The 27,826-nt window shown below is 35.2% G+C and overlaps 3 protein-coding genes across 5 annotated transcripts in view; 2 read left to right on the plus strand and 1 right to left on the minus strand.

The window, feature by feature from the left end:
* LOC147066302 (putative phosphorylase b kinase regulatory subunit beta) overlaps positions 1-1,619 on the plus strand; it is a 29,356-nt gene extending 27,737 nt beyond the window's left edge. For all 3 annotated transcript variants that reach the window (XM_085955527.1, XM_085955528.1, XM_085955529.1), the window contains one exon: positions 588-1,619. In XM_085955527.1, the coding sequence (XP_085811653.1) occupies positions 588-764 (177 nt within the window). In that variant the 3' untranslated portion in view covers positions 765-1,619. The remainder of the gene's footprint in view (positions 1-587) is intronic.
* Positions 1-27,826, plus strand: part of LOC147066298 (protein O-glucosyltransferase 2-like) — a 218,508-nt gene that overhangs the window by 76,392 nt on the left and 114,290 nt on the right. The gene's annotated exons all lie outside the window — the stretch shown is intronic.
* Positions 5,734-22,081, minus strand: LOC147066303 (uncharacterized). The gene is made up of 2 exons (XM_085956017.1): positions 21,912-22,081; positions 5,734-8,089 (listed from the first exon to the last, which is right to left on the minus strand). The coding sequence occupies exon 2, from the start codon at positions 8,086-8,088 to the stop codon at positions 6,079-6,081; it is 2,010 nt and encodes a 669-aa protein (XP_085812143.1). The 5' UTR covers position 8,089; positions 21,912-22,081; the 3' UTR covers positions 5,734-6,078.

A 27,826-nucleotide genomic window follows, 5' to 3' on the forward strand; every position in this document is an offset into this window, starting at 1 on the left:
TTTTTGTGTTCATTGCCTGATGCCATTTATCAGTTAAAATTAGTGATGATTAACGTTGATTTAAAACTATAAAAGTTGGATGGCATTATTGACGGAATAAAAAATACCTCAGCGAAACTGTTATATACACAAGGCGGCTATCGACGGAGGTTTTTCATATTTATGTATTGCAGCAGTTAATTGTTACAATACGTTAACCATCTAAACTGTCAAAAAGTGTTGTGTTTTAACAGACCCTCTTTTAGCTGTATTAACTTTTAGAGCGAGGTTGACAGTTTAGACGGCTAACTTATCGTAACAATTATACTCAATACATAAATATGACAAAGTGATAATATTTATCACTTTAGCAGTCGATAGCCGACATGTGTATAGAATAGACCCACAGATGTGTATTTATATGAAGTAATATAATTTATGGTATTGTGCAGTGGTAACAGAAAATATTTATATAATAATAATATAAACTACAGAAGAAGTATAGTAAAGTAAAATTGATAGTGTTTTATCGATTATTTCTGGGGATGCTCCACAGCTACGGCATCTATAGACTGCATGCCACTGCAATTTATGTAATTCTTTTCTAGGATATAAACGACGACAAGGCAGTGAATGATGTTGAAAAGAGTTTGTTTGCGGCACCATTCGCGTGCACGGCTGGCTATTTAGCACGGGCCGTTGTCAACTCCGTTTTACAAGGCGGGACAACTTTGGTCTCTTCCAAGATATCCACCAATCAAGAGGACCATTGCTTAGTCTCATAATCTATTGAATTAAATGAATTTATAATAGTTAGACATCAATGTTTTTTCATGATCGTTGAAGGAAGATTATTAATGAAAATCAGATCATATTTGTTCTAATCAGGCATCATCATCAGACAAGTTATTTCATTAAAAATTTATCTTTCCCACACGAAAGAATGTCATGTCTGTGGCCTTCTAATGTTCCTTCAATCGCAAACATGTGAAATCACAAATACTCTTTTTTTTTTTTTTTAATTATATTCTTACCAAATATTTTTAGAAGAGCTTGCAGGTGTCTGTACGTAAGGAGAATATTGATTTTAAATTCTAATTGATAAGAGTTATGTACTATCTCATATCCTATAATGGTTTGAAATTCATTAATTAGAATTTAAATTCTGTTTCTATCAAGTAGATTACCCCAATGACATTAATATGGACGAAGCATCTGGAAAAAAAATGACACTCACTTTTTTGTCGGGTCTGCCGAATGGCATAATCTGTTCTAACGCCATTACAATAAAGGTGATATTGCTATAAATTCCCAATGCTTTTTGTTGGGTCTGCCGAATGGTTCGGTTCGAACGGGTTCGCTCAAATGAACATTGATATTAGAAACACTGTTCTAACGCCATTACAATTATGGTGATATTGCTATAAATTCCCGATGCTCGATATCGCATAATGGATATTGCGTGACGTCTACCTATGCACGTGCGAATGTCGCTATGAGTGAATTTACTTGCTTACTACTGTACTGAGTGCGTCGTCCATTAATAATGTCATTGAATTACCCACAGTCGATAGTTTTTAGTGTTTTAAACATGTTTTTAATGTGATTATGTGGGGTAGGTTTATTTAAATCTATCTATCAATAAATAATAATAAAAAAGAAAACACTAAAATCGAATGGAGATTTATATCAACTTTGATATTATTTTTAACATTTAATGGGAAATTATTATTGTATATCAGTATCTGTTTTATATTTCTTTAAGTTTATTTTCCGAGTGATATAAATGGCCAGACTAATTTTTGTTTATTATTTTAAATCTGTTTATTTTTATTATTTTAAGAGTTTGTCTTGCCTTATACAATATGACAACTAACAATGACTAACAACATTGTTTTGTTTCATAGAAATATTTGAGATCTCTAATGATTATGTCTTTTGTTATTTCAATTATATTATAGTGTGTTATGAATGAGCATTTAGGTCTTGCCCACTTTTAAACCTCTCTGTCTGTGTACAGCCAAAATACTGTAGGCATCTAAAAAGTAGGTTTATACTGTAATAATTACAATAGCAGACTCAATTCATGTCGATGCTTATTTTGATTGGTTCCTAATAAATGTTGCTAGTCTTAAAAAATATAAATGCATTAAAAAATATCTGTTGGCCGACTTGGGGACAATATTAAATAATCTCCCCTCATATTTTCATAATTGAAATGCCATTGTAAACTATTTTAGATTCTATTTGGACAAGTAATAAGTTGATTGAATTTACTGAAATGTCAAACTGACAGTATTGACAAAACGTGTCATGTGCGTCCAGAGATGATCTTACACTTTCAATGTAATCTTTCACTCAAATTGGCGAGTTGGATCGGGCTAAAATAGAATTCTTTTTATTTCTTTTCTTTTTATTGTTTTTGACTGAATGTTCTGATATCAAGATTGTCGTCTGACCGTCGCATGCATGAGTTCCCAAAACACCTTGAAGCTTAAATTAGTCAGTTTGCATGCATATTCGCAAATGGAATCAGATATTTAGCAATGTCACTATTGTGACGTCATAAGCGTCATGGCGTCCATATAACTTATAAAATTTGATTCCCCGGTCATTAATTTAAAATCTTGAAATTGTAAATATGTGTGAAAGTGTGCGAAGGGTACCATATAAATTTAATAATTATAAATAAATAATTATTATGAACTTTAAATAATTTATCAGTTATTTTATCACATTTCTTTTATAATTCTACTGCACGAAAGGATAGAGTATTCCCAGTAAACATTTTCATACGGCATTTGGTGGCAATACATACAGTTTTTGCCGGTAATGCTTCTTGACATTTCTAATTGATCCGATTGATCCATTTAAGTTATCTCATAATAAATAATTTAAATAATGAATCCTCGCAGCAACAAACGTCTGCTGCATAGCTGTTAATATTATACGTGTTTGCTGTACGGAATCCATTTTTAAAGTGACAGTTAAAGCAGCCATTTTGAATGACATGTGACGTCACATTGCTTATGTCACAAACAGTAGATCAACGCTATATAGTGGAATATCGGTTGAATAGCTTATAAAGTATTTGGGAATCTCATGCATACGGCCCTGAAACAGCTAGTGATTTTAATGTGACATTGTCGAGTTTGGTTTTAGCCATTTTAATAAATGCATTGAATTGTTTTATTTTATTGTTACTATATCAATAATATTTTTAATGATAATTTTTAGTGTTTGTATATTATAATATTATGTTAACAGAACTCACGTCTTGTTTTTAACATGCATACTTACTAATTGCACCCTGTTATACTTCAGCATCGGAGCATAGGGCAAGCACAGGCTCGTGCCACTTCCCTCAGTCCATTGTATAACGGAATCCAAAATATTAGTCATTGAAAATCAAAGATGACGAAGAAAACCTATAAAGATGGAGTCTAAATATTTGAAAGTGAAGCTGAAAAACGGTTACGGAGGCTAATAATTAATGATTACTTTGTAGCACACTTCACACTATGTGATCTAAGGAGTTTATTTGCCATGACTACATTGAGATAAAAATGATTTGCATTAGTATTACAAGTATAAAACTGGTTTTTTATAGAATAAACCATCATAGAATAATGTGAATTTTTAGGCAGCCGAATTGTCGAGGGAGTATCTTTCCACAGGTATCAAATGTCTGCTTTGATACTGCAATATGTGATACTCGTGAAATATCAAAATTAAGTCGAATTTGATTAACCAATCCTATGAAATTAAGTATTCAAGGATTAGTTTGGCAATATCCTATACATATAATCATGTTCTTATGTAAACTAATTCGGTGAATCTTAAATTATAGTGAATGTCATAGTAGAAGTTCTCTTCAAATGAATCTGTAATGCGTAGTCACATATTGTAGTTATCTTACTCAGACCAGAGGCTCTTTTTTTGTTTCAATCTCATACATTTAGGCTCCATCTCTATAGAAGACGGTCCTTGTCAACATTGGTTAATTATGTATTTCTTTTATTTCTGTATTTTTTGTAGAATTTTTGTAGAAGGAATAAATATTGTGAAGGATTTATATTCATATATCTTTTTAAATAACTTTGTATTCTTGATAGATTATTTTCTAAGCAATATTCACCAAAGAATGCTTAGCTTTTGAGGATACCATGTTATAAAAACCTATCCATGTTGGGGCAGTAAATTGTTTTTTTCCCCGTATTTTTTTGTTTTTGATATCTTTTGGTGCTTCGAAGTGTATAAAGATATTATATTTTGTTACATAAATAAATTTAAGCATTGGATTAGACTGAAAATTTTAAAGTGAAGTATATATACGGCTCAAGATTACAATGAACTAATGTATCTATATTGTTTGATAGTTTTGTCATTCTTAGTGGCCATTCCGTTTATTGGGAAATTATTATTAAGAAAAATGTATATTTTTAACTGTTTTTGAATTATGTGTATTTCATAGATTATTTTGAAATGTTTTAAGGATATCTTGAAATATAATGTTGACATATTTTTGATAAAATTTGTTTTTCTAATTCCACCCATGACAGATTATTTTAGTTGAAAAGCATAGCAAATCTTTATGTTTTGAAGAGAAAATGGAATTGCCTTTTATAATCTTCATTTATTGTCAGAACTGAAATTGACAAGATAATCATGTCTGCGAATAAATGCTACTTTGGCCTGTTAAGACATTTTAAGTCCCGCATACTATCTCGCCGAACTAAAAGCACTCTTTACAAGACACTTGTAAAGTCAGTGCTCACCTACGCATCGGAAACTTGGACATTAACTCTGAGAAATGAACGAGCCCTAAACATTTTTAAAAGAGAAATTCTCCGCCGTATATATGGACCGATCAGGGACGGCACCAATTGGAGGAGAAGATATAATGCTGAGCTTTACGGGCTGTACGAAGATTGCAGCGCAGTTCAATCAATTAAGATTGGGAGACTGCGATGGCTAGGTCATGTGCACCGTATGAATGACAATGAATCAGCAAAGAGAGTGATGTCCAGCAATCCAATAGGGCGTAGAAGAAGAGGCAGGCCAAAGATTCGCTGGATGGATGGAGCTGCCAGTGACTGCCGTATTCTGGGGGTACCGAATTGGAAAGCGGCCACACTGGACAGGGACAGGTGGAGGGAGCTGTTGGAGGAGGCCAGGACCCACACCGGGTTGTCGCGCCCCTGACGATGATGATGAAATTGACAATATCATGTTTTTTTTTTTAATCCAAGTAAAATTTGGAGGTGTATGTAAAAAGTTGTTTCTGTTTCGAATAGGAAGATTAAGTTTACAGGAGACGTATAATAAAATGACAAAATAAACTACGAGCAATTATTTTAAGATCACCACAAACCAATTATTAATGCGTGCATAATTAACCAAATTCAAAGCGAGTTAGTTCTACTGCAGGATAACATTCAATGGACTACTATGTATAAAATATTATTTTTGTAACATGTATAATATGAATGTTTTGGCCTGACTTGTTCTCTTATAGTGGAACAGCTTAACCTTGAAATTGCGTATATATTGTGATTTCTTCAACGGCGCACGAATTACATAGGCCATATTTATTTATAGTTACCATTATTATTTCTGACTGCTCTTACATTAAGCCTATTGCATCGTTTTGTCTCGTTCGGCGTCGCTCTAACTATGTCATATTTTCTGTCAAAACTATCGAACTTCATGCTTATGTGGTATGTTTATAACATTGAATAATTCACAAGCTTTAATAATGCGGCATTCATTTATTGACCATACATTATTTGCAACACCTCAGAAACATACCTTTCTAATTAGTAGGTATCTATTCTGTTGTCTAAATTATGTATCTTTAACATTTATAAACCTGGAGAATATTGATAATGGCCTCATTTGAGAACAGGACCTCATTTACTGTATGTTGGAAAACGGTTATATAGAATTTATAATTGCACTTCAATCTTCAGTATCAAATTTGTCATTCTAACTGTAAATTTACGGTAATAATAATACATAAATAATTAATGCATACGCAATCTTAACAAAATATGATATTTTATATTTGGCAATCGAGCTACTACATATGTATAATTATTATCTAAATATTTTATATTTGGAAAATGGGCTATCACAGTAACAGTATAGTTTCAAGTGGAAGTTGTCGACGCAGTAGCTTTGCTTGCCGTAGAGGTTTATCCGACTCACGGTGCCGGTGACGTTCCAGCCGCTGGCCGTGTTCCGAACCGTCGCCTCGAACATGGCTCGGCCGGGGTTAGTTTTCACAATCACCGTGTAGTCTTGCACGATGTGAGCGACACCGCCCATTTCTAGCGAATCAGATGGCCGGCCGATCGTCGCGTCGATGACTTGATTTAATTCAAGTTTGGCACACTGTGCATAATTTATCAATAAGCCGTTGATATGTTCGACTATGATTTGGGCTACGTTTAATACTTGTTTATCCTTGATGTCTAGTTTCTTTGTCTGGTGGCAGGTGCACCAGTGGGGTGCGATAGCCGCCGAACGGCATGTGCGATTTTCGTTGACTGGGAGAAATAGGCTGATGCCTCTTGCATTGATATACGATTGGTCAATGGATTTTTGGCGTATTTTGTCATTTTCGATCTCGCTCAAATTCAACAAGTCCAGCAATGTCTCGTGAAGATCGAACGGGGTCGTCAGTCTTTTGGTGTTCCGTCTAAGGTTGGATGATGCGAGCGGAAACCTCTCTTTGAAGGCGTCGGGTAGCATGAAGAAGAGAAACGGCAGGCGTTCTTCCATTCGACCCTGGTGGGTGGTCCGGATCTCTCCCCAGCGGATTCCGTGGTCGCTTAGCATTACCACGATTGTTGTGTTGAGCAAGCCTTCACGACGCATTCTTTTCAGGAGAGTGAAATATTTGTCGTCTCCTAACAGTGGATAGTTTAAATAGTCATGGGTTAGACTGGTTTCCCAGAAGAACCCGAAATACTGGCTATTCGAGAGCGTTTTTGTAAATTTATAAATATAAGAAAGCAAAACATCTAACACTAGTCTCGGTCCTAAGCACAGCTTAGCGTTTAAATGTTTCTCGTGTCCTATTTCGGACTCCGCTAGATAATCGAAAGTCCTCCAATAGAAGTCGGTGGGCTTTCCGGAAAAGCCATTCTTAAGATAGTTGAAGAGCGCTATATGCGCCGCATCCTCAGCGAATGCTGTGAAGTGTCCGGCTTCGCTGTACTTTTTCCAGATCAGCGGACAGTCGTCGTAGGTGGAATTCTTTCTGGTGATACAGTCGGCGTTGAATTCTTCCTCGCTCAGTCCCGACAGCACCGGAACGAGGTTGGGGTACGTGTTGTCGCCGACTTTATTGTAACCCTTAAATTCTGCGGCGCCTAATTCTTGTAAATATTTCAATGTCTGTGGCATGGTCCGGTGAAAATTTAACCGCGATACCGCATCGATTCCGAGAATGAGCACATTGTACTTCAGCTTTGAGCGTTTATTAATATTTCTATTTTTATCATCTACAGTTATAAACGAATGAAAATCTTTATATATTTCTGATCCATTATATGAACACACGACTTTGACGAATTCGTGTTCGATGTTGACGGAATCTATGAAAGCCGTGCACCGTTTCACGTATTCGAAACGGTCATCTGAAGTGCTGGCCTCGCCGTCTGGCCGGTAAAACGGTCGGTAGCAGCATGTCAGATTTCTTCTGTTGTACACTTCATAATTCCGGAGGTATTCTTCTACGATCCACAGACTCGTGTGATTGGAATTGATCAATGGTGGATTTTTCTTATCGTGACAGTGTATCTGTTTCACTTGGTGGACAAACTTGAGGATGGAAGGATCGAAGGCGTCGAACGCCGGTATCGTGCATCCTTCAGTCTTGATGAAGAATCCTCGCTCGTCAAGATCGACATACTTGCCGTTGTAAGTGTTCCACGAAAAGTGAATCTCGTGCGACTGAAACGTTATTTCTACTCCGATGTTTATAATCAGCAGCAAAAACGTTGCTATTATCACGGGTAGCAATAGGAAGTAATACTTATATTTGAAAAATTGTGTCGTAGTTTTCTTTTCATCCGGCAGTTGTATGTAGTGAGTTTTCATTCTGTAATTATAAAGAAAATAAGTATTATTCAAACACAAATGATTTAGAAATAATTAGTATTGGCCTAAATTGGACAATGGGGACTCCCCTTATACTATTTATTCTAACTAGTTAACACGATAACACATTTCCGCTATTTATCTTGATCTGAATATCACAGATATCACTTGGGCCAATTCTGCATAAAAGGTGTAGAGCCGTTACACATGTGCAATGCTGCTATCATGTCACTTTGACATTTGTTTAGTCTGAATTATGTATTTGCTATATCTCTGCTAGTTTCTTTTAAAAAAAAAAAAAAAAAATTATACAAAGTCAATATGCCAAATTTGGTTTGGCAGTGCTATGCCGTGACACTTCTGGACCCGCATTAAAAAAGATCACGCCTGACAGTTCATATCCTGCGATAATTAAAACTCATTCACTGCTGACTAGTTAATTAACACAACACGGTCACTGCTAAAGACACGCGTGGCATGTAGCAATTAGCATGATAATTAAATGTGGTAATTAACTCGTCAGCAGGGAAAGTATTAGATCTAATGGCCATGCCCCTGGCGCATCTTTAGCGGTGAAAGACTTAACTATCTGAATACAACATCATATTTATCACTTTTTGTATTGATTTTTCAGCTAAGTGATAATATGTTAGAATAGTTTTGCTGTTGAAGCGAGGGTTCATTACAAAGACATTGTTTTCATTGGCGATTCATAATCATCCCAACTCTATCATTGATTAATTGAGGCGTTTTGGAACTTATAGACCATTACATATGTAGCTGCAGAGTAATATCAAATATCTATTGTTTAAGATATCAAATTACTCTGCAGTAATATATTCCCAGCGAATCCATTTACAGTATACAAGTTAGCTAGATCAGCAAGTCGATTGACGAAATTAGAGACGTTGTATTATTACATCATATCACAGCACATTATACCATTACGGTGTATTAGCCGAATATTCATTTTTCATAGTATTATATTGAGATCCCCGGGGTTCCTGCGGCTAGCTCAGGTGTCCATCGAACCCCGGATTCACAAAAAAAATAATTTCAAACGGTTGGAGTGTAAATAAAACACAGTCCTTCGTTCTCGTAACGTGATATTGTTTATATTTTACATTTTCTTAATTTTTAGTTTTACAAATTATATTTGGGATTTTTACAGTTGTAGTCGTCAGGTCCGTACCTATCGGAAAGGGGACGCTTACTGCCTTTTCTTTTCTTTTTTCAAATCTCGCGTACCCACGCCATTCCAGCAAAAAGGACTCTCGTGATTGGCCAAATTTTATCGCGTGATCTTTGATTCGGCGAATCACGAGGACCACCCTGGCGCAGGCGCGTCGAAATTTGGACGTTGCCGACAAGCGCGGCAAAATTTATTATATTTAAATACTTATATTTAGTCTTAAAATTATCGCTTTCATCCATCATCATTTATACTTTTTAAATTAAAAAAAAAATACTTACGTGGTTGAGCAAGGAATCAGATTAGATGTTTTATGAAGCCGTTTCTAGAGGTCAGGGTTACGTTTCGACTTGAGCTACTAAATGATTATTTTACACCGGGAGAAGCCCGCCTGTAACAGGGGTGTATCATTCGCCCCATCTGGATTAAAGTCGAAAGGTATGCCCTGATCTCATCGGCCACCCATCCAATTCCTTGTTCATCCGTTAAATACATGGCATGATAACAGTTTATATAAAAAAATTCAACTACAATCTAACTATTCTAACATAAAACTCTATACTTTAGCTCTATTTTTATTATTTTCTATATTTATTTTGGATTATTATTTTCAGCTCAAAGCAATGCTTTCGCGATACTTTTGAATAGGTCAGAGTTTGATTTAATTTCAGTGTAGTACATTTATTTTGTGTTACTTTGTTTTAATTAGGTTTTCTTGTTATTTTATTCGTTTTTATTAGTCAGCGGAGGGGTCGCGAAGCTGCAGTCTTTGACTCTCGCGCTTTCCAATCTTTCTTTTGTATTCCTAGGGGCTACATTTGTAGACGTTTGGCCCTCGTTCGGAATTATTATTTCGTGTTATGTTTTTCTTCTTCTGGTGCAATAGGAGCGTACCTCGTTTGGCGTCGTCTGCCTTTGCAACCAGGGCGTGGTAGTGGCGTTACTATTGAGCCAGGCTCGTTCCGAGCAGCGGATATCTTTCTGTGGAAAGTTTTCCACTGATCTGCTGGTCTCTGGAGTATCACCTCATAGATGGACAGGTACTGTGTCTCCATCTGTTCCTATTACTGCGGGCAAGGCATCGTATAGCGGTACAACGGCCAGGCTCGTTGACGGCGGCACGGCTCTCCCACAGGTAATAGGATGGATGTTTACAATAAGTATCCTTTTCCCTTTCTTTTTTTTTTTTTATAGATGGTTACACTTCGGAAGTACCTCTTGTTGTTTCACGATATCTTTCAGGCGTCACGTCCCTAGTCTCTCCATGAACCTGCGCGAGAAAGGAGAGTGCGCACTCTCCACACCATCAAGCTTTGGTATCATGAATTTTCGGCTACGCTGCCTTTGGATGCGCTTACTTCGAGAGGTGGCTCCCTTTGTGCTTCCAAATTGTCTTCATCTGTATTTATTCTTTCCCTTTCTTTAGTAATTTATTCGTTCATTAGACTTCCTGTACTTTAAATTTATTCGAGTTTACTTTATTAATTGCTCCTACCCCATACATTAAATAGCTACTAATTTTATATAAAATCTTCCCATTGTACTTATGGTACTTACTATCACATTTAATATTTTACCCTAATACCCATAATTATTTTGCAACATTGTATTGACTGTATAAATCACATTGATATTAAAAATTGAAATATTCCACCCTCTCATTATATTTATTTCTGAATCAGTACACTTAAAACTGTGTAGTTAACTTTATTTTTAGTGAAACCCATTTTATTTAAAAAAAAATTGTTGTTTCGTTTTACGCGCCCGACATCCTATTCCAAAGGCGCGCCGCGCCGATTTACGGTGCCTCTCACGTTTTATTATTATTATTTTTTTTTTATTATTGAAACCCCGTTGAGAAATTTACGGCTTATTGACTCATTTTTTTTTTTTTTTTTTTATCACAAGCATACAATCTCTACTTTCATCCTTTTATACCTAATTTTAACTTATTATTAAAATTTAACATAACAACTAACACTTTGTCGAGTGACGCCTTATTATTCCCGTTCCGTTTTCGCTGTGTTAAATTTACGATTGGTAATTTGTAAAGAAATAATAGGGACGGTAGTGTACTATTTTCCTCGTTTCTCTTTGGATTCAAATTATTAACACGGCGTAACTTTGAGACAGGTTTCGCGCTACTGTAGAATATCGTCTTTCCCGTTTATAAAATTGTTTGCGATTTTCAATGTTAATGTTTTCGAATTCATTCATATTTACTTTATTTGAACGGAAAGAATTGGCGTCACTTTGCGGAGCGTTATTTTTAAAACTAGAATGTACATTTTTCTTACTAACGAACTTAAGATTATAGGGCTCAGAAAGTAGGTCCTTAATTAACTTTTTATCCGTAATTAGAAGAATTTCCGGATATTTACGATTATTATCTTCACTTTTAACTACACTGTTTACACTAAAACTTCCAACAGCAACTCGGCGTTCACCCTTGACTAGAGGGTTGGCGACTGGTCCTGCTTCATCTCCTCGTGGTTGAGCCTGCGCCCGTACAGCTTCTTCGATTCATCTCAGCTTGCGCGCCTTCTCAGCCCTCTTGTGAGGCTCCCTAGCCTCGCGTTTCCTTTTTCTCTCCTCACCGAACATCCCGTGGTCGACTAGGGTACACATGTTAGTGATACCCTAGGAAAATCGGCATTTTGCTCGCCGTTTTTCGTCGTGAGTGGGCCGTGGCCTCTACGAGCCCTCCTCGCTGGATACCGTCGATGATGTGTCTGGTCTCCATAGGTGGGATTTGTGCAGCCATTCGTCGTACTGGAGACGCGCTGGTGCTACGGTCTCCAGCACGACGCTAGGCGCGGTCAGCTCCGTATGTGGACTGTCTTCGAACACCAGAGGGCCCTCCCGGTTTGATGTTGGAGACAGCACTTCTTCTTCGATAAGGGTTACGTCAGAGTCCGCTTTTTAGTTAACCATTTCTTGGTTGTTCCGGCTCCTGGATCGTCAACTTTTATTTAGCGTTCGCGGGCGTAAATTTTATTTCGCGGGTTCGGAAGAATTAATGCGATTCTTCACGCCCCATGTTGCCAGGCGCCATTGAGATCCCCGGGGTTCCAGCGGCTAGCTCAGGTGTCCATCGAACCCCGGATTCACAAAAAAAAAGATGTTCAAACGGTTGGAGTGTAAATAAAACACGGACCTTAGTTCTCGTAACGTGATATTGTTTATATTTTACATTTTCTTAATTTTTAGTTTTACAAATTATATTTGGGATTTTTACAGTTGTAGTCGTCAGGTCCGTACCTATCGGAAAGGGGACGCTTACTGCCTTTTCTTTTCTTTTTTCAAATCTCGCGTACCCACGCCATTCCAGCAAAAAGGACTCTCGTGATTGGCCAAATTTTATCGCGTGATCTTTGATTCGGCGAATCACGAGGACCACCCTGGCGCAGGCGCGTCGAAATTTGGACGTTGCCGACAAGCGCGGCAAAATTTATTATATTTAAATACTTATATTTAGTCTTAAAATTATCGCTTTCATCCATCATCATTTATACTTTTTAAATTAAAAAAAAAATACTTACGTGGTTGAGCAAGGAATCAGATTAGATGTTTTATGAAGCCGTTTCTAGAGGTCAGGGTTACGTTTCGACTTGAGCTACTAAATGATTATTTTACACCGGGAGAAGCCCGCCTGTAACAGGGGTGTATCAATATTTTCTTACGACTGTAATAATAAATAATATTTCACAAACTACTCGATTTAAAACGCTGACTCTATAATTAGTCTAATATGATTATGTACCAGAATTTAATGTTACTGTGTTACTTTATTTTGTATAAATAATGAAGAATAATTTATCTAGATGTCACTCGAATCCAAGTACCTAGCTCGTAACTATCATTGTATAATATACTACAGTACCGATACGCTGCTAATAAATCTCACCCTGCTACATCGAAGACTTCATTATCATCATCCTCAACCTACACATCGAACACCACACTAGTGACCCAACACATATTTAATTTACTATATCAAGGCATTTGTTTAATTACCATACACAAACAGAAATGCGGAAAACCTACACACCTTATTATATTTAATAACTGGGAACGTTAGTTATGCTAAGTTTTGCGGTTATTAATTTTTTTCACTTATGGAAAGACATTAAGTAAGTATATTAGAAATAACAAACACTTATGTTAGTTATTTTTTCGTACTTGTTTCCACAATTATAGTTAAGTAGACCGGTTTCGTCCTTAGGACATTCTCAATTGATATTGTGGAAATACGTACCAAAAATACAACTAGACATAATTATTGATTGTTATTTTTAATTACTAACTTTTGCTATTTAACATATCCATTTGAATATCGTACACTGTAAACTTTATGTTACTACACCCCTTTAAAAAAATATAATCTTGGCGCTTCCCCCCTTTATATTATACAATGATACAGACACATTTTTAAATAGTAAAAAATGTATTAATACAAAAAATGAAAAACACGTAATTGTCAAAACAATAACCAAGGTTCTATAGGTATATTATATTTTTTTTATTTAATTTTTAAATCAATTTTTTTTAATGCGATGGATGTGCTTGTTAATTTTCACAAAGTTTATCAAATCTAGATGTCACTAAGGAGTGAGGGAGAGTGCTACTCGTAGCTCTTCTTATACTACTAAACGGGCTCGATATTTGAATTTCATTGCAGCTAATGCAGAAAATCCTGTTTTGCATAAATATGATGTTACTAATGGCAGCAGTACTTGCATTGCTTTGCTTGACAACATATTATATCCTTCACTTCGATTCAACCAACATTGAAGAAGGGTTTCACTCTGAAATTTTTGTTTCATGATAATTCTATCAATTTTTACATTTGTAAAATCGAGGTCTTCGATATAATGTGAAAAGTGTATTAATAAATCATGTAAGTGTTCAGTAAATAAATATTTGTTTGATTCAATATTAACTCAAATCATTTAAAAGTGGAAACATGTCGAACTTACTTTTTTTTTGTATTTTTGATTACCACAGCTACAATATTTTTTATGAATGCTTTCACTTTGTCTTTTTGAATCGGCGAATGCTGGTCTTTGCATTGATTGATTCGAATCTATCGATTTAAAAAAAAATTCAATCGAATAGGCAGGTGGCACATACCTGTTATCAACAGGCTTTTGTTGATTATTGAATAAAAGACGGGCCGAACCGCAACCCTGATCTCTATAAAAAATTGAATAAAACACCTGATCTGGTTCCCTGCTCAACTACGTTAATATTTTATTTATGAGTGAAGGCCTTCGTCCGGTGCGTGCAAATCACTTACTGGGCGGAGGTGTAATTAAGATAGATTTTATAGTATAAATGATGATGGATGAAAGAGATAATTTTAAGACTAAATATAAGTTCAAATATAATAAATTTTGCCGCGCATTACGCAACGGTAAAATCTCCGCGCGCCTGCGCCGAGGTGGTCCTTGTGATTCGTCAAATCAAAAGGATTATGCCATCAGATTTGGCCAATCACGAGAGTCCTTTTTGCTGGTCGGCGTGAGTACGAGGAATTTGAAATGAAAAAAAGAAAGTCGGTAAGCGTCCCTTTTCCAACATGTACGGACCTGCGAAACTTATTGTAAAAAAAAAATATATAAACCTGTAAAGAAAATTTAAAATATAAGATAATACCAAGTTACGCACGAGACAGACGTGGTTACATTTAATTTCTCCTCAATTTAAAATATCCCCTTTTTTGTGAATCCGGGGTTCGATGGACACCTGAGCTAGCCGCTGGAACTCCGGACATCTCACAGGTTTAACAGTAAAGTTATCATTCAATTGCAATCTCTTTTTTGGGTTCAAACAACTTTTCAATCATGAGATAACGCGAGATAGCCAGCACACTTCACAATATTATAGAAATGAGATATACCTAATTATTATCTTCCATATCTTCACACAGGCTTCCAAACAACGTAACTTTTAAAAGACTGTTTTTTATGTAGTTTATAACTAGTGGCCGTTTTATGAACTGCACTTGCAAATTGCAAACCTGTGGTTACATATTATTTTCTGTTAAACTTTTCGCTAATTTAGCATCTGTGTTTATCTCACTTATCTGGTCAACCCGACACGCCGGGCCCCCCACAGCCCGGCCCCCAGGCTAAAGTCCTGTCAGCCCTCCCCAGACATGACGTACACCACTCCGGAATTCGGATGGACACCGATAATATTTTGACATTGTGTTTCGAAATTTTTGTGTTGGAAATTAAAATCTAAGAAATTTTTCTAAAATGGGTGCTGGAGAATTACAAGTCATTTTTTTCCGTGCTTTTATTTGTCTAAGCCAATGATACCCAACCTTTTTATTCTTCGGGCAAATAAATATATATTTGTAAAGTAACGCGGGCCGCATCACTACTGGTGTGACGAAAAAAATCATGAAACCCCCTTTTTCACAAAAGAATTTTGAGATTTTAAAAATTATGCGTGTTTTTTAAATTAATCGTGTGCAATAGCAACACTCTTATACCAGATCTGATGTGGACCATAATGACAATCCTCTTCGGGTGTCACTATCTGTGCGTCAAAGTCGAAACGAATCTCAAGATATGCGAAATTCCTGATAATAAATGTGTTTCGGGCCGCACATAAAAGCTTAAAGGGCCGCAGGTTGAGTATCACTGGTCTAAGCCTAACGTATAGTTAATTGACTTTCAATTTCAATGTTTAAAATCACTCTGATAATTTGTATGTTTGGGGGGTGCCAGGGCCCCTTGCTCCCCCCCCCTGGGTGCGCCAATGAGTACCAGTGTGTTTTAGTATTACTTGGGTACTATAATAGGCGTATTATGAATTAATTTTACTTTAGTACCATGAAAATAGTATTATGTAGATGCCTACTATAAATAATTTGCAAAAGTTTGATAACCAAAACACAATTTATGGAAAGTTTAGATATAATTTTTATTATTTTAGTATTTAGTACAATAATATTTTAAACATACTCATAGGGGTACATCCAGTTTCTTTCCTAAAATCAAACATACCTTGCTGCACATTAACCATTATCGTTATATTAGGAACAAAGCAATGAATGTAATCTTTATGACGGGTGGTAAGTACTTATTTTTACTTATGTGTTGATAAACATTAAAGTAAATTGGTTTAACGTCACTATTTCGAAAGTTTACTAGTTCCAATTATTTGGTCGTTCATCATTGGTTCGCATATTCTTAGGTACCTATATACTGTACGGGCCATTATCAGGCCGGAGCGCCGTTACGGTTCTAAGATCCCCAAAATATCTCTCCGTCTCGTGTAAAAAATAATTTGATCGTTTGAGCTAAATATGCCATATAACACTTACAATTATTTGATAACTAGGTTAATATTTTCGTAAAATTATAAAGCGCTCCGGTTCCTAAAATTTTCCATTTCAAACGCTGGACAAATCCACAACATCCAAATACCTAGGTTGTACGGTGCTTGCACCCAATTCACTGAGATACTCAACCAATAAAATCATTTGTGAATCAAGGATTTTCCGAAGCGGCTCGCTGTTCTCGAGGATTTCACGAACCTGAGCCGTGCTCCGGTCATTTCGAGCATTTCAACCACGACTACATACGATCACTCTGGCACTACTCCATAATGAAGTTTATTGCTGGTAAATACCTGGTACATAGAAGAAAGATATTATAATATTTATAAAAAGTACTTTAAACATTAATGTCTATATAGGCATCGAATTCGAACCTTTTAGGTTTGAAAATATGTATTTGATGTATGTATCTACTTATCTTTTATAACAAACTACTTGAATACAAAATATTATTAAAACAAAACATATTTTATGGTTTATTAAAATTACGATTAGATAGATGGGTGTACTATAACGTAACATCCTTGCACTGATAATAATAAAAGCAGATTATATTATTTATGTGCCCGGTCAATCATATTGTTACATTTTAGCAACATAAAGATGACGCGTCATTACAACCGTAAATTATTACTACAAATTTATTTTTATAAAAATGAATTACAGTTATAAATTATGTGATAAATCTTTTACTTTGTATGCAAGGTCGGTCTTGGTACGAATGGGGCTAATTGGACAAATAAGGAATGTTAAGGGGGGACATGCTCGTCGAAGGTCAAAATTGAGTTTTTATTGTATTTTAAAACCATGATCCTGGACACTCCTTAAACGTTGTAACAAATTTGACAAGAATTAGGCATTTTATTATTCAAAAAATCGGCAAGATTAACACATTTGAAGATGATTCTAAAGATACTTATTATAAGCTATGTCTTTGACCATTCAAGTGTGATAAACATCTTATGAATAATGATTGCTTTATAATAATTATTGACCTAAGAATAAGGTAGTGTTTTTTTGAAATACGCCATTTCTTTTGTCATTCCCTAGTGGTTAAGCTACAACATACGGCCGTAGCCATAAAATGACAAACTATAATTAAAGTAGGGAGTAAAATTATGTTAACGCGCGTGTTTGAACATGTACCTAACCGAATTTTTTTTTATTTTTTTTAAACGGTACATGTTCAAACACGCGCGTCAATATCATTTTACTCCCTACTTCAATTATAGTTTGTCAATTTATGGCTACGGCCGTATGTTGTAGCTTAACCACTGGGGAATGACAAAAGAAATGGCGTATTTCAAAAAAACACTACCTTATTCTTAGGTCAATAATTATTATAAAGCAATCATTATTCATAAGATGTTTATCACACTTGAATGGTCAAAGACATAGCTTATAATAAGTATCTTTAGAATCATCTTCAAATGTGTTAATCTTGCCGATTTTTCGAATAATAACATGCCTAATTCTTGTCAAAGTTGTTACAACGTTTAAGGAGTGTCCAGGATCATGGTTTGAAAATACAGTAAAAACTCAATTTTGACCTACGACGAGCACGTGGGCCGTTAAGAAAAAAGTTGATTATCGTCAAAGATGGCGAAGAAGGCCTGCTATAAATAGGGGGCCTAAAAAGGATAGAGTAGGGTGTCATACACACCGAGGACCTTGGAAGATTGTTGGACATAAAAATGGTACTTATGGTTATTTATGACACACTGGAACATTTTCGGGACAAGTCTCTTTACTGGAAGCCAGGCGGGAACAGCGGAAATTTTCATTGGCGATTTTGGTAAAATTCATGAATTCAAGAATGACAACCTAATATAACGTAACCTAACCCAGGGGAAGTAAACCTTTTTATATCTACCGCCCACTGCTGTATCTCTGTTAGTATTAAATTCTTCTAACCGCCCACCGGTACCACAGTAATGGTGATTTACTTTACTTTATGTCAGACTTTCGCTAAGTTTGACAGAATAAATCTTTATAAAACAACTTACTGTAGTTAAATCTATCTTTTTATTTATACTTTGCATACACAGAAGCATGAAGTCTGGTGCAATTACACTTAATTAATCAAATTATTAAGGAGATCCCTTGGGCTGATGCTGCGAAACTAAATACTCGATATCTGGCTCAAGTTTTGTAAGGAACAAATGAAGGTCTCCTCTTTTGGAAATAAACCCCTACCGCCCACCATGAAAGCTGGAACATCCACTAGTGGGTGGTAGGGACAAGGTTGACTACCCCTGACCTAATCTAACAAATAATCCAGTATATCGGCTATTTTCAAAATTTGTTTGCCTTTAGCTTCTACTAAACAGACAAGAACCACATTTTCTATCAAAAGCGATTGTGATAGAAGGACTCTTCTTCTATTATGCAATATATTTGGTTGTCATTGACACGTCCTGATGATTTGCAAGGAAACCTCACAAAACTGCCAATTTTTCATCGGCCTAACCTAAAATATATGCTCTCTCAGTAGCGGTTTTTCATAAAGCAGATGAGGCAATTACATCGTCAGAGAGTACCATAACCATAAAAAATGGTGTACTATCAAACAAGAACTTCTTGACCACGTGTTAAAACTGTGAACTAACAAGCCCCCCTGTTTAGTCGACTACAGCGACTTCTGGTTATCGACTAGATCTTGTTTTTGGACAGTATACATATACCTATCACAATTCGAGCGTAAAAATAAATCAAATATTGAAATATTATGTAGTCCTTTTAACGTATTGCTGGCTGTTTATTGTTTATGTTCATAACGGGGCCTCCTCACTTGTCAGTGACTCGGGCCGCAACGTACCCAGAACCAGCACTGACTCTCGTAATAACGAAGGGTCCTTGAACCTGCATGCGTCCCCTATCTGATATAATATCCAAAACAAGACTATCAGATCAGATATACGAGTATTATATATATATATTATCTATCTTATCTTTCGTGACCACAACAAAAATAGTTAATTGGTAGAGATTGATATTTATTACTCAATAAACTTGTACGATAAAAAAGACACGTTCTTATCCGGGGGCTTTCGGTTCGATTCCCGATGAGCTCACAATACAGCGGATGCATTAGGAGATTGTGTATTTAAACACAATAAAACGAATTTCTCGCGTGCATCTGTGATTGTTTCAATACGACTACTATTACACTGCTGTCATTGGTCCCCTGGCCCGTTGGAGTAATAAAAAGAAGAAAAAAATAAAGAAAACACCTTTCGTTGCAATATTATTTTCTTCTTCAAAAATATTTCACATTGAATTCCTCCATTTTAAAGGAATTAAGGCATTTAAAATATCTCAGATAAACGTAGTTATTATAAATAATTAGCATGAATCATAAGGGGTCGATAGCTTGAAGGCTAGACCACTCATCCGGAAAGTGGAAGATGTGTGTTCGAGTCCTTAATCCAACTTTTTCTAGATTTTTTAATAGTTTCTGAAGTTTTTTTTTAATTATATAATTTCTCATTTAATGAAATATTTTATTGAAGAATAATAATATGTAGGTAATAAATAAAAGCCCCTTAAATAAACGGGTGAGCCAAATAAATACTACTGAACCACACATATAAAAAATAAGACAAAGAACTTATTCAAAATATTATATAACCCTATAATTAATGTGACACTTGTTTTTGTATATTGTTTGGTATCTTTTTCATATCGATTGGTAATTTAGCCGATGCGCATCGCAGTTGATTGGTCATGTTTTCATCGAGCAACCTGCTGCGACACTTCGGAAAAGAACGATTCCCAGCGATATGTAAGTCTCAAATGCTTCTGTAATGCACATTGCCAGTCGTTTTAATTTTGGAATCATATCTTCGAGGATATATTTCTGATAAAGCTCAAGTTTATTCCCTTCGAACATGCACTTTAACTCTATGCTTGATTGCAGTTCTATAAGCTCCATTTGCAAATTTGGAGGCGCTGATTCCACCTCCACGTTAAACGGAGTTAAGAATATTTTGAACAGTTCTTCATACTTTTGCATAAATGCAAATCTGGTATCGAATTCTTTAATTAATTTTGTGACTTCGTTAGAATATTTAAAAAAATCTTTACGGTCTCTATTAAAGTCATTTAATTAATAATGGGAAATGAATTAAATTGAATTTTTTGAAATTGAATTATTTGACCGTAATTGATTTTCATAAAGTTTGAGTTTTGTTACGAAGGATTTTATATCTATTTTATATGAATACCAAAATGAAAAATATAGAAAGCTGAAAACTTCAAATGGGCCTTGGGCCGCAAAAAATCTTCATTTAGGCCGCAGGTTGCCCTTGCCTGCTCTTTGACATTTTATTATTTGCTTGTGCGATAATCCGCAACTGTATGTAGGTGTCTAGGTGCAGTGTGTTGTCAATTTGATATAAACATATTATAATTACATACATGATCATTAAATCTTAATACACCTGATCTACGCGAAGTAACGAACCGACTAATAAATTTGGCGCGCTACGGCGTAGCGTAGGCCGTAGCGTAAGCGATGGGCATTCCGTGGAATAAGAATACCTTCTCGAATCTTATTAATAATACTTTTAAACATCTACAGGCTCTACAGCAATATTATTATTGACAGCTTACCGTGAATATTAATTCATCGGAATAATTTACTCGGAAAGTGGTACACCTTCCCAATAATATTATTAATAAATAAAGAAGTAAGAGTTATAATCTACTGTACAAAAAATAACATGTTTCACGCACCACTCTGTGTATAGTATTCAGTGGAAATTAATCTAAAAAGTCTAGTAAAATAATAATTTGGCTCATGTTACTTTCGGAAATTTAAAAAAAGTACGTAGATACCTACATGGGCAATTTGTATGATACTTCTTAATTTGAATTTATTTTGAGCGCGAGTTATATTTCTTCTCAAAAAATATAGCAATTGATTATAATACTATGAGTGTTATAATATTTTAGGACTTAATAAAAATATGTATTAAGGATAGTGTAGTTTATATACCTATCAATATATTTTTATCGCAATAAAATATTCAGCTCGAATACATCCGTTACCTACGCACTTTTAAATGAACTTGATAAAAACGTTTGTCGAATAATATGTTTCATTATAAAAATAAATACATCGTAGGTAAAAAATATATAGAAAATCGGAGACATAAATGCCAGCATCCATCCTGAGATGCAAGATGACGTTTTACTTTTTACTCCATCTCCTATTTTTATAAATTCTACCTAAATAACATTAGAAATAGATTATTTTTATATAAGTTCACTTACCTGAACTCCAGTTAAAATCTCTCAATATCTCATGTTCTTCCATGGATGTTTTGTCTGGGCTTTTGAATAAATTTAATGGCGCAGCCTCCTTCCATTGCATCGAATCTTCCCCTAGCAGTGAGTGAGTGCCCGGCAGTGTTCGGGCTACGCGAAAAATATAATATTACTGCTGCGACATGCGCACAACATTGTCCGGAATTCGATAGCAACGCCGGCTTGGCGCATGCGTCGAATTGTTAAAAGTTTTTTCATGGTTTTATTTTCAAATCATGGAAAATAATACATAATCTTCATCTTTCACTGTCATCTCAGCACAATATGAACATTCCAACGGTAGTTATGTATCTAAACACTATATACCACGCAAAGGACGACTAAGTTCAAAGCCAGGTCCCGACGGCTGGAATGGGACAACTGTACGCCAGGACAATTGGACGCCGCACTGTCGTAGACACGTAAACAGAATGTAGACGAGGAATTTTAATCAGTTTCTACTATTTAGTAGTTTTAATTCATTTTACTCTTAACATAATATTTTTATTGCGGATTGAGAATTACCGTGCCTAAGGCTTTATATAAAAATAAAAATCTATTTTTTCGTTGGAACTTTAACATATGCACGATTAAATCATTATTTACGTGTGCATATTTAAATTCTCACCAACTATTAAAACATAATATAATAATTTAAATATACATATTATTATTAAATATTTGGTACTGTTCGGTTATACGGAATACATAATACGGAACAAATAATCCAGTTTATCAGCTATTTTCAAAATGCGTTTTCCGCTGTATTCCGTATAACCGAACAGTACCAAATATTTTTTATAGCACCTGTAAGTACCTAACGTCTATTTATTTTCGAATTGCATGGCGTCCAATTGTTACGGCGCCAAATCGTCCTAGCTCCCGACGGCCGACTCTTAAGTAGACAGGGGGCCGATTGGAGCATCTCGTGGGCCCTCTCGATAACAAAATGTCTAGGTACTTGAAACGAAATCGAAGTCTAATCTTTTCTCGGCATATTTTTTCTACGTTTACATCGTTCAAGCTTCTCTCAAGTTTGAGGTCCAGAAATATCTATCCATTCTGGATTATCTACCTATATGGTTGATTCAGAGTTAGCACTTTTGTCTTTTTATTTTGTTTTGACATGTTTTCTGATTGATCATGTGGCCTAAAAACCAGCTGCGCTTGTAGATACAATAAGGGCCGGCTACACGAACCGCCAGTTGCCACTAGACCGCGGTATCCAGTGGCAGCTTGCGGTAACTGGTGAGATTCGACTTGGTTTGCACTGTACATAGCTATGCTTTTACTAGCCGCAAGGCCTGCAAGATAACCTGAGGGTGCGCCTGCGATGAGTCGACCATGTTTTTGGTGGAGCATAATATGGTCATTGATCGAGATTGCGGGAAAAATAAATTTTACTTTTTAGGTAAGTATCTATTGTCGATTTAAAACAAAAATTAATGATTTATTTTTAATTCGTCAAGATAAAACAAATTATAAAAAAGTCAATACTATTGTCCCATAGATGTTAAGAAAACTAAATTAATGGTAATGGTAAGCAACTGTAAATAAATATAAATACAGTGTGAGGCCGTGTAAATTGTAGGTACACCAAGCCACTCCCCCGAGTTCACGTACCTATTAGGTATGTAAAAATATATATTATTTTATTTTATTAGGTATCTACTTACTTCAAAAGTCAGGTTTATTCAAAGATGTATCCTTTTTCTGATTTGTATTTCAGCACCGTGAGCCCCAATGCAAAAATTATGCAAGGACTTGTTAGTGTTTCTAATAAACAATTTTCTGTCTAAAAATCCGATCCAATCTGTTTTCCTGCATTTTTTCTCACGAGACGTTCATTATTTCGAGCATGGCCCCCACATCCTGAAGCGGGCCCCCAGGCTAGGATCTTTGGCGGGCCCCCTACCTATCTCTAAGGATAAAGGCAGTGTGACGCTCTACAGTACCTAGCGTTTTCCAAATGGTGGACGCAGTAAAATGAATGTGTATATTTAGTATTTTGTATATTTTAAAACATACATCCATTTTAATTATTATGGAGTTGTCGAGTATCTATACACAATTAGAAACTGTGTAAAAATATTACTGAAGGACAATAGCACCGCAGGCGAATTTTTTTACTATTAGAGCAAATTTATGATATATGTTTATCTGGTTAACTCGCCACGCCGGGCCCCACCTGAGCCCGGGCCCCCAGGCTAGAGCCCTGTCAGCCCCCTTTTGTGGGGGCCATGATTTTGAGTGCCCTTTTAGCGTTCCTTCCGTTGTTTTTTTTTCATTCAGATTCCCATGCGATTTATTTTGAATCTATATTTTTTGTGACGGGGGGACATGCTCGTCGAAGGTCAAAATTGAGTTTTTATTGTATTTTCAAACCATGATCCTGGACACTCCTTAAACGTTGTAGATAATCTATTTATATAATTTTGAAGCCTTATTATTCTTTATAGTTATTTTAAACATTTCATGACTGCATAGAGTATTTTTGTTACATAAAATAGTATTCTTTTAAACCTCTCGCTCTAATGTTTTAGAATATAGTCATATTTCGGTACATAACTGTGCAGTGGTGTTAAAATTTTTTACATTTATTAATTTTTAAACGCATTTATAAAACCATTAGCATAATTTATTACGAGATAATTTTTGTAAAATATTCACGATAAAAAATTATATTGATAATCTCTGTGATCCCAAATTTGACAAGAATTAGGCATTTTATTATTCAAAAAATCGACAAGATTAACACATTTCAAGATGATTCTAAAGATATTTATTATAAGCTATGTCTTTGACCATTCAAGTGTGATAAACATCTTATGAATAATGATTGCTTTATAATAATTATTGACCTAAGAATAAGGTAGTGTTTTTTTGAAATACGCCATTTCTTTTGTCATTCCCCAGTGGTTAAGCTACAACATACGGCCGTAGCCATAAATTGACAAACTATAATTGAAGTAGGGAGTAAAATGATATTGACGCGCGTGTTTGAACATGTACCGTTTAAAAAAAAATAAAAAAAAATTCGGTTAGGTACATGTTCAAACACGCGCGTTAACATAATTTTACTCCCTACTTTAATTATAGTTTGTCATTTTATGGCTACGGCCGTATGTTGTAGCTTAACCACTAGGGAATGACAAAAGAAATGGCGTATTTCAAAAAAACACTACCTTATTCTTAGGTCAATAATTATTATAAAGCAATCATTATTCATAAGATGTTTATCACACTTGAATGGTCAAAGACATAGCTTATAATAAGTATCTTTAGAATCATCTTCAAATGTGTTAATCTTGCCGATTTTTTGAATAATAAAATGCCTAATTCTTGTCAAATTTGGGATCACAGAGATTATCAAAATAATTTTTTATCGTGAATATTTTACAAAAATTATCTCGTAATAAATTATACTAATGGTTTTATAAATGCGTTTAAAAATTAATAAATGTAAAAAATCTTAACACCACTGCACAGTTCTGTACCGAAATATGACTATATTCTAAAACATTAGAGCGAGAGGTTTAAAAGAATACTATTTTATGTAACAAAAATACTTCATGCAGTCATCAAATGTGTAAAATAACTATAAAGGATAATAAGGCTTCAAAATTATATAAATAGATTATCTACAACGTTTAAGGAGTGTCCAGGATCATGGTTTGAAAATACAATAAAAACTCAATTTTGACCTTCAACGAGCATGTCCCCCCTTAGAGATATATGGACCCTCGTCCGGATGGTCCTCAATGATTTGCATTCTCTTGCGATGACATAGCGCCACTGATAAAATGTTCGTATTGGATTCCAATAGTGATGCATGAACGTAAATACGGATACTGGGATATAACATTGTCAAATTTAATATTGATTCTTTTGCGATATTAAAAATAGCATTTTTATTGAAAAAAATGCAACTAGATAATGTTTTTGCCATTTTTTAAAGCATATACAACGAACCGTATTATTATTGGGTGCGTATTAGTCGGATGTACCATGTAGGCACCTAATTAGAATGGTGTCAGTTTCTTTTGGCAGTCAGGCGAATCATTTAGGTGTTGGTTCGTTACTTTCAAATGACACTAACACTGTTACAAAGCGGTTTCGTCGTGGCCGCAATGCCAGAAGAACATTATGCCCTTCCTGTACCTATCTTGTTGGCATTCAGTAAATTCAAAATTTGAACACCTATGATTTTTAATGAAAGGGACATTTTTTATTTTTTTAATAATAATTTTACAGCCATTTTTTGTTCGAGTAAGAAACCCCTTTAGCCCTGCATAGGCAGTAACTGTAGGTAGTTTTTAGTTAACAATCATTAATTATGCTATTATCAATGCGTACAACACTAGTACTCACCGTTAAACCAGTTGGTTATTTTGGTCCCAATGTCTAACCAGAGAAATGAGGCATAAGTAGTAGCATTGTGAAGTTATTTGCATATCGACCTCAGTGCTGCCAACGTAAAAAAATGCTACTCCAGAAAAATATCACCCATTTCTTATGATTTGAAAATAATCGAGTTTTGTTCATTCATTCATTCGCTGGGGGGTGTTCATTGACTGGACGGCTTACCCATTGGCGGCTCGATGACTTTCTAGGTGGTGGGGTTTAACCATTAATGATTAAAAATATACATACCTACCTACTTTTTCATATTATACTTCCATTATGTACCAAGCTACTTACAATAATAATGAGGAAATGAGTATTATTTCAGAATAAATAATATGATTATCTGAGTCGTTACCTCATCACATACAAAAAGCATGCTTTCAAATATTAATTTAATTAATAATATGTACCTAATTATTATATAGAATTATCATTATCGGTTTTGAACAACGACATGCGGCGAGCGTTATTACTTACCATTGGGTCATTTGATTCGCTCCCCGGTATACTAACGCTAATACATTCACATCCTTTGTAGAACGATATTTGTACCGCGGCGATGGGATGAGACTGAGTGACCCCGGTCATCAAAAAATAGACGCTATAACTTTCTTAATTCGTACATAGTTGGCACCGTGAAATAGAGCATATTTAATTGACCTAATTATTTTAATATCGCGCCTAATCATCATTATGTTATTACATAGTTTACAATCTTTGGTTTATTTATTTGTTTAATAAAAATAAATATCACTTTAAAATTGCGACGGGTTTAGATGGATAAAAAAATTAAATAGTTCATTTAATCATGAAATTGGGTATGTATAACAATGATGAAAATATCTGATGTCTATTTTTGACATGGTAACGATGTGGGGATGGTCCCTACGAACCCTTAAGGTAGAGCCTCCCCTGGACCCTAGTTGCCAACATAATCACGTAAATTCTACCGTTATAGATTATTACTAAGAGCTTTCGAATAATCGAACCGTCAACAATCTAGGTAGGTACATAATATTACTATGTACTTATATATGTACCTATCTGTGTATTGTCTTACATAATATTTGCATATGGCGCACAATCCTAATTGAAAAGCCATGCTCATTTTTGTTATCAGTGGCCAATATTAAAAAACATGGATTCAGTTTCACATTCTAATAATCTAATTTGTTGCTGATTGTGTAATAACTGATTATCAGCGCAATTAATTATTTTCACTATTAATTCTTCATGGGACGATGTGTTTCAGAAATTTAAAATGTTTAGTTATGACGGAATTATGAAGTTTAGTTAGGTATAATATGATTAAAAGTTTTTACAAAAAGCCGGAAGTCTTCAGTGATGTTTTCGTTTATGGGATGAACACATAGCAGGTAGGTACATGCATTTGTTGAAGGCGTCCAGGGGCCTTATGTTGTAACTTGCGAGTTGAAGTCGCCCGGTCGACATGACGTCATATGACATCATTGTGA

Source organism: Rhyacophila brunnea, unplaced genomic scaffold, assembly GCF_057557595.1.
Source record: "Rhyacophila brunnea isolate RB1 unplaced genomic scaffold, BYU_Rbru_1.0 scaffold_5, whole genome shotgun sequence".
In the NCBI taxonomy this organism is placed as follows: domain Eukaryota; kingdom Metazoa; phylum Arthropoda; class Insecta; order Trichoptera; family Rhyacophilidae; genus Rhyacophila; species Rhyacophila brunnea.

Excerpts from the sequence above, each read along its gene's own strand:
- LOC147066303 (XM_085956017.1), bottom strand. The coding sequence starts at position 8,088 with ATGAAAACTCACTACATACAACTGCCGGATGAAAAGAAAACTACGACA.